Below are 13,333 nucleotides of genomic sequence, written 5' to 3' on the forward strand. Positions count from 1 at the left end.
CATAAAGTCTTTATTTTTAAAAAATATTTTGTGTGTTTAATGTTTAATGTTCATCAACTTAATTTTTTAAATCAAACCAAATTGTAAACATTAGTTAATGCACCATGAACTAACATGAACAACTGTATTGACATTAACTAACATTAGCAAGATTTAATAAAAAGTGAAAAACTATATTGTTCATGCATTTACAGCCTATGTAAAGTGTTACCATGTTATTATTAACAATAAAGTTGCGTCATTTTTCGACATCGTGTATATATTTCATTTGCTTTATCACATCATCCTCATCATAACTAACTTTCATGTTTGTTTGGTTTTAACTTAAACGTCATCGCTTGTATTTGGCGAAACCTGCGATTACACACATACACAGACACGCCTTCTGCTTTGTAATAGCAGTGAATGTCGTACGTAATAGCAGTGACGTGTTGTTACTTCAGTTTGAGAAGAGTATTTGACTGCACAAGCATCGCGTTTGCTTACATTGTCAGCTCATGATGGTCTGGACTGCTGCTCTTCTATTTTTGGGACTCGTTGTTTTGTTGGTGTACTCGAGACGCAGACGGTGAGTCTAAAATATTTGACGGAGTAATTATTTTACCTCAGATTTAAATCTGTGATGCATTAATGTGTTCAGCTGTCAGCATTACAATCTGTCATTAGCCTATATAAACTCTCTTTGGGTTTGATGAAAACAGTGGCTGCAGGATATTTCACTTTACTAGTTGTTTAAAAACTTTTTATGACAACGTAAGAAGTGCTATAGCTTATAGTTTAACTTTCTAGTTCAATTACAGGATAAAATACAATGGTAAGGGTGACCAGAATTTCGTTATTTATAAAGAAAGCAGGAGAGCGATTTTCTGTTGTACATGGTCTCACGACATAATTCATTAACATGACGAACTTATGTGGGTTTCTAGGTCGCCAGCACCTTTATTTGACACCGTCAGGTTTACAGGTGGGAGCTAAAGAGAAAAGTTAAAGCCATACAAAACTCACACAATTAATTTTGACTGTAGTAAGTTGAATCCTGGCCATTTTAGGCGATTAAGAAGCCCGGACACATTTGTTTAGGTCTTAAAAGTGGATATGTCCTAACAATTTGATTTGTTATATTAGGTAACATAAACTAACAATGAGCAATATTTTTTACAGCATTTATTTTTTTTACTGCTACTAATAGCCTACACATAGAAAAAATACTGCAGTATACTTTAGTCTTAACTACAGTTAACTATAGATATAGTAACTATGAATATAAATATAGTGTTTTCTATTTATTGTGTATTTTTCTACACAGGGTTTCCCGCAGAAAATTTGTTAGTTAAGGTGGTAGGGTTGTGCAGGTGGGCGGGCCGGGGGCGTGGCAATCAAAGGGGCGGGGCGTATGCGTCATGATAAAAATATTTTTATTTAAAACACTCAAATAAAACTCAATTTTGAAGAAACTATGACAGAAAATGAACACATACTAGATTATTAATGAATTAAATGTTTTATCAACAGGCTAGTTATTCTCCAGACATTGACGGACCATGTCTTTCTCTTATTTCGGCCATGTGGCGTTTGGTGGAATTATTTTTTTGGACGACCTAGTTAAGGTGGTAGGGTATCCCAGCTAAGGTGGGCCGCCCGAACTGAAAAGTGCTGCGGGAAACCCTGCTACAGATTTTCAGTTTACTGAAGTTAATACTACTACATGCTGTATAAATTAATAAAGCCTACTAATTATTAAAGGCTACTACTTAAGGCTGGAAATGGGTTGGGGTAATTTAAGATAACTTGTTAGATGGCTTAAAAATAACATAACATTCATTCAACATTCAACAGCATGTTTTCTTGAGTATTAATGTCACACAAACTTTTTTACATTTCTCAGTAAATTTGTGCTCAGGTTAAAGAAACATTTTGTAGTGTAAAAATGTTGACATTTTATCATAAATGTAATTTTATTCATTTTTAATTTGTCGTTTTTCGCTGCTTTTTTGACAAAAACCTCAACTTCTATAAAAAAAATTTACTTCTTTAATTAACAATCGCAAAATCCCTAAAGATGCAATTGTTACTTTGCAACAAATGCAACACATGTAAGCCTGGCATGAAAAATGAGATATCTCAGTGATACATTAAAATATTAAACAAGTACCGGTCAATACCCGAATGAGTGACGTGTTATCAAATTTAGTGGGACAACAGGCCTCACTTATGTGTGAAACTCAACAATTGCAAACCAGTGCTTACATATTTTTTTTCAGCCGAAGAAATGAACCTCCTCTTGACAACGGTGTAATCCCATGGCTTGGCCATGCACTTGAGTTTGGAAAAGATGCTGCTAAATTCCTGACACGGATGAAACAGAAACATGGAGACATATTTACAGTAAGATCATAAATACAAAAATACATTAATAGTCTCAATAGTCAATGTTGAAACACTGCAGAAAGGTCTGACACACCTAGAGATATTCATTAAAAGCCAAAAAAAGTACTTTTTTTGTTTGTTTAATAGCTTCTGTTATTTCCATAAATAATATGGTTATGTGTGTTAACAGGTTCATGTGGCTGGAAAATACGTCACTGTACTGTTGGACTCAAACAGTTATAATACTGTCCTATCAGACGACGTCTCTCTGGATGCCACCGGCTACGCTAAGCTCCTGATGAAGAAGATCTTCGACCTGGATCTGCCCAATCACAGCCCAGAGTCTGAAAGGAGGAGAGCACAAATGTATTATTTTGATCATGTTAAACATTTCACTTTTTATTTGTGTATGATGAATCCATTCATTATGGCTATATATATGAACCATGTTTTTGTGTGTGTTGACTAGACATTTTCAGGGGACCGGTCTAACCCAACTGCGCAGCTCAATGCACAGCAACCTGCAGTTGCTCTTGACCTCTTCAGAAACAGGCCTTAGTACACCTGAGTGGAACAAAGATGGACTCTTTCATTTTTGTTACAGCCTGCTGTTCAAGTATGTCAACTTTATCCTACAATTCTCCAACAACACTGTTATATTAAGAAATAATTAATATTGTAACAGAAATCACTGTACTGTATTTACATTACATATGGGCGTTAGGCAAACACTTACTTTTGTGCATTGCAAAATATACATTTTATCAATATGTGTGTTCCCTGCGAACCCATGGCCTTCTGTGCTTTTAACTGTTTTATCCAAAGTGCTGTCCCGGCTCATTAATAATGCAATCTATTTACCATTGGCATAGTGGGGATAAGGGGTAGGTACCCACCAAATAGTCAAAACTAGCAATTACAATCCATCCAATATTTATGCAAAGATTATTCAAACAAAGAAGGTTCACGTACAGTTGTTCAAGGCAAATCCCCCTTGCTATATACTTAAGGGCTCAGTGGTACCACATTGCATTAGAAGTGCAAAAGGTCATTGGAACACATACTGATGAAATGGGTATACTTAATATTTAATGCACAGTAATTTGCTTTGGATAAAAGTGTGTGCCAAATGCATAAATGTGGCTGTCCCACCCAAAAGCTGGCACTATAATAATCCCTCGATGACTCAATAATGTGCGCACGTAGCAGAACTTGTTGCATCACTACAAGGTGCAGATCCTCAAGGGTAACTCAGTAAAGTTTGGTATTTGCGAGACAGCCTGTTAAACTAAATACAGACCAAAACCTTGTTTTGTCAAGAAAAACCTGATTAAGTGCACAGGGTTTCCAACTGAAAACATGTTTTAAATTTCATTTAAATACTCACTTCTCGTGTTCTTTCTGTGTGTTTTTGCCTGCAGGGCTGCTTATCTCACTGTTTTTGGCACAGAGAACAATAGTGAAGAACTGACAGAAATTTACGAGGAGTTCCGCCGGTTTGACAAGCTTTTGCCTAAACTAGCAAGAGGCACCCAGAGCAAAGGTAATGCAGGTTCACTTGTTTTTAGTCTTGTTTAGTCATCTTTTTTTACTAACCTTTGCACGCATTCATTAGAGGAAACAAAAGTGGCAAATTCGGCACGGCAGAGGCTTTGGGAAATCTTAACTCCATCCAGCATAGAAAGAGATGCAAAGCAGGAGTCGTGGTTGCAGAGTTACATACGTCATCTTCAGGATGAAGGCCTGAATACTGAGACTCAGAGGAAAGCGATGCTACTTCAGCTATGGGTCACACAAGTAAGTCCCCACCTCTCTTACATTTATTTATATTTCATCTAAAGCGACTTACAGTGCATTGCAAGGTATACATTTTATTGGTGTGTTTTCCCTTGGACTTTTTTTACCCTATTTGGTAACACTTTATTTGAAGGGGTGTTCATAATACTGACATGACACCTTCATAATCATGACATGACACATGAAGGACATTTTATGCACATTTATGACAACTGTCATTAAGTGTCATTTGTTCAATTATTATGTCATTTTTAATGCAAAGATGACATTGTTTTGAGATGTCTTTGTTATGACATTTAGACATAAACCAATACATCATAAGGTCATAAATTTAACATGACATAGCAGAATAATTATAAAACTTAAGAAACTAACTAGCTTTATGGGTTAACATTACATTAAACTGTCATTAAGTGATTATACTCGTCAAACAGTTTTTTAACAGCTTAATGAATATTTTTCTTGACCTCAACTACAGTGGTACAAATTGAACTTGTTATTAACATCTCATTAAGTGTTAATACTCTGTCAAATAATTTTAAATACCTTAACAATGTTACATTTAAGTACAGATTTTTTACATTTACATTAGACTTTTTTGTTCTTGGTGCACTGTCAGAAAAAAATTATCGCTAGCTAGGACTGTACCCTTTCAAGAAGTACACCTTTGCACCTACAGTATAAAGTTCATATGAGTAGGTCTGATGTACCAAATAGTGCATATTAGTACCTTAAATGTGCATATTGGTACCAAATGTATTAATATTAGTACCTAAATGGTACATATTCACTGTAAAAAAAATTATGTCAAATCCACCTATATTTTTATATTATTTTAACTTAACAAATTAAGTTGAATTATTTCAATTTGATTTTATAAGTTATGTTAATTTATCACAAGTCAAAACTTAAAATAGTAGGTTGAATTGACTTGCAAAACCAAGTTGTTTTAACCGAATAGTGCATCTTTTTACAGTGTTAGGACCTTTTAAAGGGGTACTAATCCAGTCACAGCTTGGGACCCTTTTATATTTTTTTGAACAGTGTGCCAAGAACAAAAAAACGTTTTCTAAAAATGACAAAGTATTATAAAAGTAGTATAATAAAATGTCAGAGGGAACACACAATGATACAATTTATACATATAGAAATATAATATAATGTAATATAATAATATAAAAATAATACAGGGTTTAAAAGACATTAACTTCACCTTTAGGGATCTCTTTCCTCTGATTCCTTACATATTAATCACTTAAAACCAGTACTTGACGTACTGGTGACACATTAATACCTGAAGGTTGCTATAGGGATAATCTGTTTTGTGCTGGTTGAAATATTAGCATAAAAAACAGAGCCTGACAGCTCTGGAATGCACGAGTGTTTGATTCGCTCGAGTTCCTGTCACTTACAGAGTACACGAACAAAAGAGAACTGACAAGCACACACCTGAGACACCACAGCCTGAGGCCAGTCTTCAAGTACACAATGTTTTCCACTGTAATTGAAGAAAAAAATAAAAGGAGTGCATTTAATCCGAAAGATTTCTGTAGAATTAAATAACATACACTTAGAGGAACCAGGATTGGAGTCTTTAAGACATCTAAAATATTAACTGTATTACGAGGTCATGAGTTCAAATCCCAGGCAACCCATATGACAAAAAATATATATTTTCAAATATAATTTTAAATCGATTTCAATATATATATAAAACAAAAAATATATGTGCTGAAATATATTTTGAAATATATTATTTTTCACCAATATATTTTTGGCCATTTTTGTATGTTTTAAAATATTTTTTATAAATAAATATATTTTAAAGCTTTTATATTCACATCGCATTAGAAAAACATTATTTTCAGGTTTGAAAAAGTTAACATTAAATATATTTTATTTTATAAACTACAAAAATATACATATTATTTAATTTACATATATACATTTAATATCTATAATTTATACATTTTATACAAACGTATATTTCGCCAGAAAAAAAAAATATTTTTTACCCTATGGGTTGTAAAATTAGAAATGTATTTGTTGCCCCTGAAATATGTATGCTAAAACATAAAGGTTAAAACTAAATATATTTTCAAATTCAAAAATTTTATTTGGCATATTTTACATTCTACAAAATGTTTTAAGCATATAATATAACACATTTTTGGCCAGAGAAATTTTGGCCAGCTGAAACCGTCTATAAATGTACTGTTAGTTGCTTTTGATTAAAGTCTCTGTGAAATGCATACTTCACTCTAAAAATGGCTGGGTTACTTTTGACCCATAGTGGGTAAATATTGGACAAACAATTAAAATTGGTTATTATACCCCATGGTTGCATGACAACAACCCAACATTGGGTCATTTTTATTCTAACATGTGTTCTGTCCAATATTTACCCAGTATGGGTCAAAAATAACCCAGCCATTTTTAGAGTGTTGTATCATGTATTGGACATTTAATTTTTAAATTGTCAGTGGGCAGTGTTTCGATTTCACCACATGAGAGCAGTATAACTACAGTAAACACAAAAAGAAATGGCTCTTATTAGTTCTGTACTGTGTGTATCTGTATTTCAACTAATATATTGTTTAAATTGCTGGGATTCGACATGATAAATATCACAAAACATAGCTCAGCATATAGCAACAAAAGGTGAAGTGCGTTACATCTGTGCCACTAGCAAACATTCTTTAAAAATAAATCATGTTCTTCAAACACTCCCTGTATGCCATTGGTTAAACAAACAGAGAGTCCCTCCTTAAACTTAAACAACTGGTCAAACCAATGTTTCTGTGTTGGGCTGGTCGAGATACTCAAACAAATGCAGCTATCTTCAAAGTATTTACAATCATTACAAAAGCACATTATCTTCAACGTAATAAATATTTCACAGTACCTAGTGTGGTATTTCCAGTTTGGAAACATTATGTAAGACATTATGCCTAATTTGTAAGTAATTTAAGGTATGTTGATGTCCTCAGGGAAACGCTGGACCAGCGGCATTCTGGGTAGTGGGCTTCTTACTTACCCACCCTGAAGCTCTAAGGGCAGTGAGAGAGGAAATCAAAGCTGTACAGCATCTTCCTTCAGGAGAGAGACACACTCCAGTCTTTGGTAGGTGACATAAATAAAATGTACAAGACCATACTCTCCAAAGCATGAAGAACATATTTATATGCATATCATATTTAATTTTATGCTAATTGCTGTTTTAAAAGATTTCCAAATATATAATGTGACCCAGTCTGTAAAAAACATCTGAAGTCATTTTTTGTTATTTACTTTTTTTACATAAAATCATTTTATATGTAAAATAACATTTTTTTTTAAATATAACCTTGATATCTTTAAAAATCATGTCAAAGATGTTTAGTAATATTTTAATTATGAGACTTCAACCTGGATTTCACAGACAGGCATTTCAAAATGCGATTTAAATTATAGCATCTTTATAAATAAAAAAAATAACTGTATCTTCGCAGATAGTGTTCTTAAAGAGACGCTGCGCCTAACTGCAGCTGCACTCATTACTAGAGAAGTGATGCGAGATACGAAGATACGTTTAAGCAACGGTCAAGATTACCATCTCAGACAGGGCGACCGACTCTGTGTTTTTCCCTTCCTCAGCCCTCAGATGGACCCACAGATCCACCAACAGCCAGAGGTACTGATTTCAGACTAAACAAACCAAATGTGCTTCATTATTTGAAGAAGAAACATTTCTAGAGGGACAGTTTCCAAAAAATTTAAATTTTTACAATTTACATACTTTCTTTGTTCTTCAGAACCCAAATGCAGATTTTTTTAAAAAAGTGTTTAAGGCTTTAGCCTGATAAGGATCACTGTGCCGTAAAGCCGCGCGTGAAATTCTAGTTATTGAGACATTCACGCGGAAATTCGCGTCATGGGAGGGGCTTCTGTGACTCCGCTCACTTTCTGTAATCACGTCACTACTAGAGCAAGCTCCTGATTGGTTAACACGGCGCGTTTTTCCGCCACAGTTCAAATTTTTCAACTTGTGCGTTTCCCGTGACAACGCTCAATTTGCCCCATTTGCGCGAACTAGACATGCGAATGAGGCGGAATCCCGTCTACCGCTCCGCGCTAAACGCCTCATTGGTTTAACATTGAAATTACATTCATCTAGTTGTTACCTGAACCGGGCAGCGCAAATTCGGTTTGTTTACTTACAAATTCTTCCCTTAATCCACTTTGGTGAAATTGTCCAAAACAAATGTTTTCATAAAACCTCAAGAGTCCAAGGAAATGGAATATCCATGCTGAAACCAAAGCGATATGTTTGCCTCACAATCTTTTAACAAACGTTTCTGACTGAATTACAATATATAAAAAACTGTAAACAATAGTTCACTACCAGACAACGCACACCGCACACCATAAGTGTCAAAGTATAAGGGAGCTGTACCACTTTTAAAGTGACACAAAGCAGCATTTTTATGTTAATAAATCATCTTCGTAAGTATGGTTAAATGACTCATTACCGCCTGTAGGAAGAATACGCCACTTGCAAGTTCGCTGTATCCGACCCGGCGTCCTTCAGTCTTGCAAAGTCTCAGATATCGCGAGAAGCAGGATAACTTTACGGCAAACAACACAGAGGCAGGCGAGCGAAACACGGCTAGCGATTGTTGCAAATGGCAGAGCGGTGAAGAAGCATCGAAAACCCTTGATGGAAGATTCCAAGAAAAAAAAAGAGCTTCAGACCTAATATATATTAGGGTGACCGTGCCGTTCTTCCCGGACGCGTCCTGGCTAGGATTTCAGGTGCGTCTTCCGGAAGTCATATTGTCGACTGCATACTTCATAGAGGATTATTATTATTATTATTACAGAAAGTAACAGTTACATTTTAAGGTAAGAATGAAACTACGATTGCATGTCTTATGTTTTTAACTGAATGGCGTATGCGGTCAACAAATACGACTTCCGGAAGACGCACCGAAATCCTGTCCAGGACGCGTCCGGGTAGAATGGCACCTATATATCGGTCGTTCACGGTAACACTAATATTATGCATGACAACACAATAAAAATAAAAAATCAGTTGGAAAGGAAATATTACTAACCTAACTTAGATAGACATAACTGAATTGGAAATAAGCTGATAAACTTGGTTGCTAGGGGGGAGGGACAACAGTTTGTTTTTACGACAGTGTGTTTGAAAGCATTTACTTCCAGACACTAGGGGGAGCTCGTAGAGAAATAACACGCAGACTTGCCTGGTTTCCCTTTAATTTGGGTATGTCATTTTGACAAAAAACATGGAATTTCAGCCGAATTTCAGCCGATCCATAAGAGGCGGTTTTACGGGCCGATCACACCAAATACATTTTAAATGCTTGGAAATGCCTTTATTTAAGGTACTTTAGAAAAGCTGCATTTTTTTAATTGCGAGGCAACCACCAAGGCTGCTGTTTTATCAATCAAATATTGAAGTGTGAAGGGGGTCGCACAACGGACGAGAAGCACCGCACACCGCTACTCAAATCCCTCAAATACTCAAATAGTTTAAAATTAAATAACATCATATTGTCTCCAAATCGTTAGCGATTAACATTGGCTCCGCTGAAGACCGCATTAAGGGTGCAAAGGGGGCGCTGATGAGCACACTTCGGAGTGTAAAAATGACAGACGGGACACCTTATGGACTTGTAGACTAAGCAAGCATACGCACTTTAAGGCAAAGAGACTGAAAGTCCACACGAAGTGTGGCGCCATTTGGGACAGGGCCATAATCTCCTAACGTTCCACTCTTCTTTATAACGTCATTAAGCTTCGCGTCCGTTATTGTGTAATAGCGACCTCTAGTGGTGAAAATCTACATATTGCAGCTTTAAAAGACATGACACATGTTGAGTGTAGTTATTTATTTAACACTTTTGGGTCATTTCTAAGCTTTTCTTTTTACTATAGGAGTGGATGGTGACCAAGGTAGTCACCCTTCACTACCATAGTAAGAAAATAAGCGAAATATCACTTTTCAAAATTTATGTTTGAGCTCTGAAGACGAACTAAAGACATTGGGGTTTTAAATGACATAGGGATGAGTAAATAATGATAAAGTTTTCATTTTTGGGTGAACTTTCCCTTTAAGCAAACAAACTGTTCAATAATGTCACATAAATATCACCGGTACCATAGCTGAAAAATCGTACTTATGAAAGTTTTATCTATACTGAACGTCACTGACATTCACCGCTGTGATCAAACTTATTTAATCTATTAAAGTATTGTCATAGGTACACAATGGGAAACAGTGTCGGCACTCACATTATAAATAAAGCTCAAGCTCTAAATGGGGTTCTGCATACCAAAAGGCTGACATTGCACCCCATTGCACTTTGTATTGGCATTGTAAACTGAAGAACTGATTCAAGCTTCCAGCTCAGGCAAACTGATTTATATAAAATTGATTAACAGCACAGCAAGATGCACAGCAAGTTCCTGAGCTGCATTAGACGTGTCTCATTATCAAAACGTATTGTATATCAATGTCTCATGAATCATTGAGACAGCTACTGTAAATAACGTCAAAAGGTGTAAAGACACTTAGCCATGCAAATAGTATGAATAATCTTATTTTTTCTATTCATGTTTCAGATGTTCATATTTGAACGCTTTCTTACTGAAAATAAGACGGGGAAAAAGGAATTCCTCAAGGAGGGAATAAGAGTGAAGTATCCCATCATGCCATGGGGCACAGGAGAAAACATCTGTCCAGGACGTGATTTTGCAGTTAGTGCCATTAAAGAGTGAGTGTGAAACTATTCAGCCTTTATGGTCCATACAAATGTATAGTTGACTATAGTACTTAATACAAATAATAAACATTATTTTTTTTACCTCTATAGGTTTGTGTTCACAATCCTGACTCGATTTGACCTGGAATTGTGTGACAGGAACGCCGTCATGCCGTCCGTAGACACCAGCAGATATGGCTTTGGTATGCTACAACCAAGTGGAGATCTCAAGATTCGCTACAGAGCAAAATCTTAACAGCACTAATTTAATTAAAACTGTACATATAATGTTTTACTATGTATATACAGTAGAAATATAAAGCATGTCATGATTATTTATTGCATTAATAAATACACTACTGTCACTTATTATATCTCTCATGGACTGACGTTTTAATCCATTTGGATGCTTTTATCCAAATCAACTCACAGTGCATTCAAGCTATACATTTTTTATCAGTACTCTACTGTATGTGCAGTCCCAGGGAGAATCCATGACCTTGATGTTGCTGGAGTGTCATAGCTGTATGCAAAAGATATCCAGTACATACAGTAGCACAGTGTTTTCTGGTTTATAAAATTGTTCTGTCTTAGATATCCTAAAGCTTATAATGCATATATCAGAAACATAGTTTAAAGATATCTAGTCTTATGAGAACAGATAAAAAGTATATATATAACAGTCCTTAAATACACTGTTTGAAAAATGTTGCACTACATGAGTTTGTTGTCTCAGAGACACTGTTTTCTAATTTGCATACATAATGTAGCAGTAACACATCTGCCAACTGTCTATTTAAATAAGCTAAATGTATTTTTGTATTTTTCGACAACTGGGTCATAATTATAACAAACAAAAACATTACTGAAATATAGATGAAATGAAATACTGAAATGTGAAGATTATAGACCAAGAGAAAGTAAGTGTAACCCAGCCTGTGAAAACCCAGTTAAAGTCTAACTAAGGTCAAGTCAAAGATTGAAATCAATGTAAATTAATCTTTTAAAGAGCAACTATGGTCCGATTTACGATTTTACATTTCCTTTGGTGTGTAAGTGTACATGTTAACGATATGCAAAAGGTACAAACCCAAAGTAAACGATGACGCGATCTTTTCTTGGACTACAACACACATATATGGTTTGTTGGCAACGGTTTTCTTCCTGGGCCTGTTGACGTGGACAAGATCGACATTATCATATTTCCTCCCGCTGCGGACTCACAGCCTGTAAGTTAACTCCTGTTAGCATTGCATTGTGAGCAAATCTTTCAAACATGGTAAGGAGCGTCACATTTCTGGCTGACATCAGAGGTATTCAGGCCAATCACAATGTACAGATTAGCTGGCCAATCAAAGACACAGAGCTTTTCAGATTGATACGTTTTGTACAAAATCAGAGCGTTTGAGGAAAGCAGTATATTTGGAGCTACGAAAATGTACGGTATGTGGAAAATAATGTGTTTTTTGAACCATAAACCACGCGAACGCATTGTATTATACCAAATACACAAAATAACATTGTTTTTTAGCAATGAAATAGGTGCACTTTAAAAAAATTTACTTTGATGCTTAGCATGGATTTTGCAGGAACGGTCACATATTAGTACTGCTAATGTACTTTAACGCCGTACTCATACGTTGTTGAGTGACTAAAGGTTCCTTTACATCTTCAGAGATGGCTTTAATATGTTTCTAAAAACCTGGCATGCCCACCAACACAACTGGGGGTCCGTGGCCCAACCACAACATACTTTCAAGGAGACCTCAAGATGACTTAAAGGGGTCATATGAGCTTTTTAAGATGCAAAATAAAGTCTTTGGTGTCCCCAGAATGTGTATGTGAAGTTTTAGCTTAAACCACCCCACAGATAATTAATTTTAGCATGTTAAGATTGCCACTTTGTAGGCCTGAGCCAAAAATGTGCCGATGTTGGGTGTGTCCTTTAAAATGCAAATGAGCTGATGAAATGCAAACACTGATCACGATGATGATGGATTGTTGAAATTGAAACTCAATTTTGCTGTCAATTTGCCCTAAATTGCAGTGAGGTGGTTGGATAGTGCAGATTAAGGGGCGGTATTATCCCTTTCTGACATCACATGGGGTTACACTTTATTTTGATAGACCACTTTAAACATTCTACTAACTATAAATAACTTTGCAACTAGATGTCAACTAACTTTCAATAATTTGCAACTATACAACAACTAACTGTCATTAATGTATTAGTAGACTGTAAGGGTTGGGGTTAAGGAAGAGGTTTGGGTTAGTGGAATAAGTTGACATGCACCTGCAAAGATACTTAGTTGAATGTCTGTTGAGATATCATCACAATAAAGTGTTAGTCGATATTAAGCAGACAGTCTTCTAATTCCCTAAAGATTGGTAGTTGATAA

The 13,333-nt window shown here is 35.5% G+C and overlaps 1 protein-coding gene across 1 annotated transcript; it reads left to right on the forward strand.

Moving 5' to 3' along the window:
* The first annotated feature begins 409 nt into the window (after positions 1–409).
* ptgis (prostaglandin I2 (prostacyclin) synthase) lies at positions 410–11,304 on the forward strand. Its single transcript, XM_065279736.1, has 10 exons — positions 410–568; positions 2,262–2,385; positions 2,558–2,733; positions 2,837–2,983; positions 3,789–3,910; positions 3,983–4,164; positions 7,155–7,287; positions 7,656–7,837; positions 10,795–10,946; positions 11,046–11,304. Exons 1-10 carry the CDS (start codon positions 498–500, stop codon positions 11,188–11,190), a joined length of 1,434 nt encoding a protein of 477 aa, XP_065135808.1. The 5' UTR covers positions 410–497; the 3' UTR covers positions 11,191–11,304.
* Positions 11,305–13,333: the final 2,029 nt, after the last annotated feature.

The sequence above is a fragment of the Paramisgurnus dabryanus genome, chromosome 7 (assembly GCF_030506205.2).
Source record: "Paramisgurnus dabryanus chromosome 7, PD_genome_1.1, whole genome shotgun sequence".
Classification (NCBI taxonomy): domain Eukaryota; kingdom Metazoa; phylum Chordata; class Actinopteri; order Cypriniformes; family Cobitidae; genus Paramisgurnus; species Paramisgurnus dabryanus.

Coding starts and splice junctions, on each gene's coding strand:
- ptgis (XM_065279736.1), top strand. CDS start 498: ATGATGGTCTGGACTGCTGCTCTTCTATTTTTGGGACTCGTTGTTTTG. Junction 2,734..2,836: donor GAAAGGAGGAGAGCACAAAT/GTATTATTTTGA, acceptor TGTGTTGACTAG/ACATTTTCAGGGGACCGGTC. Junction 7,838..10,794: donor AGATCCACCAACAGCCAGAG/GTACTGATTTCA, acceptor TTCATGTTTCAG/ATGTTCATATTTGAACGCTT.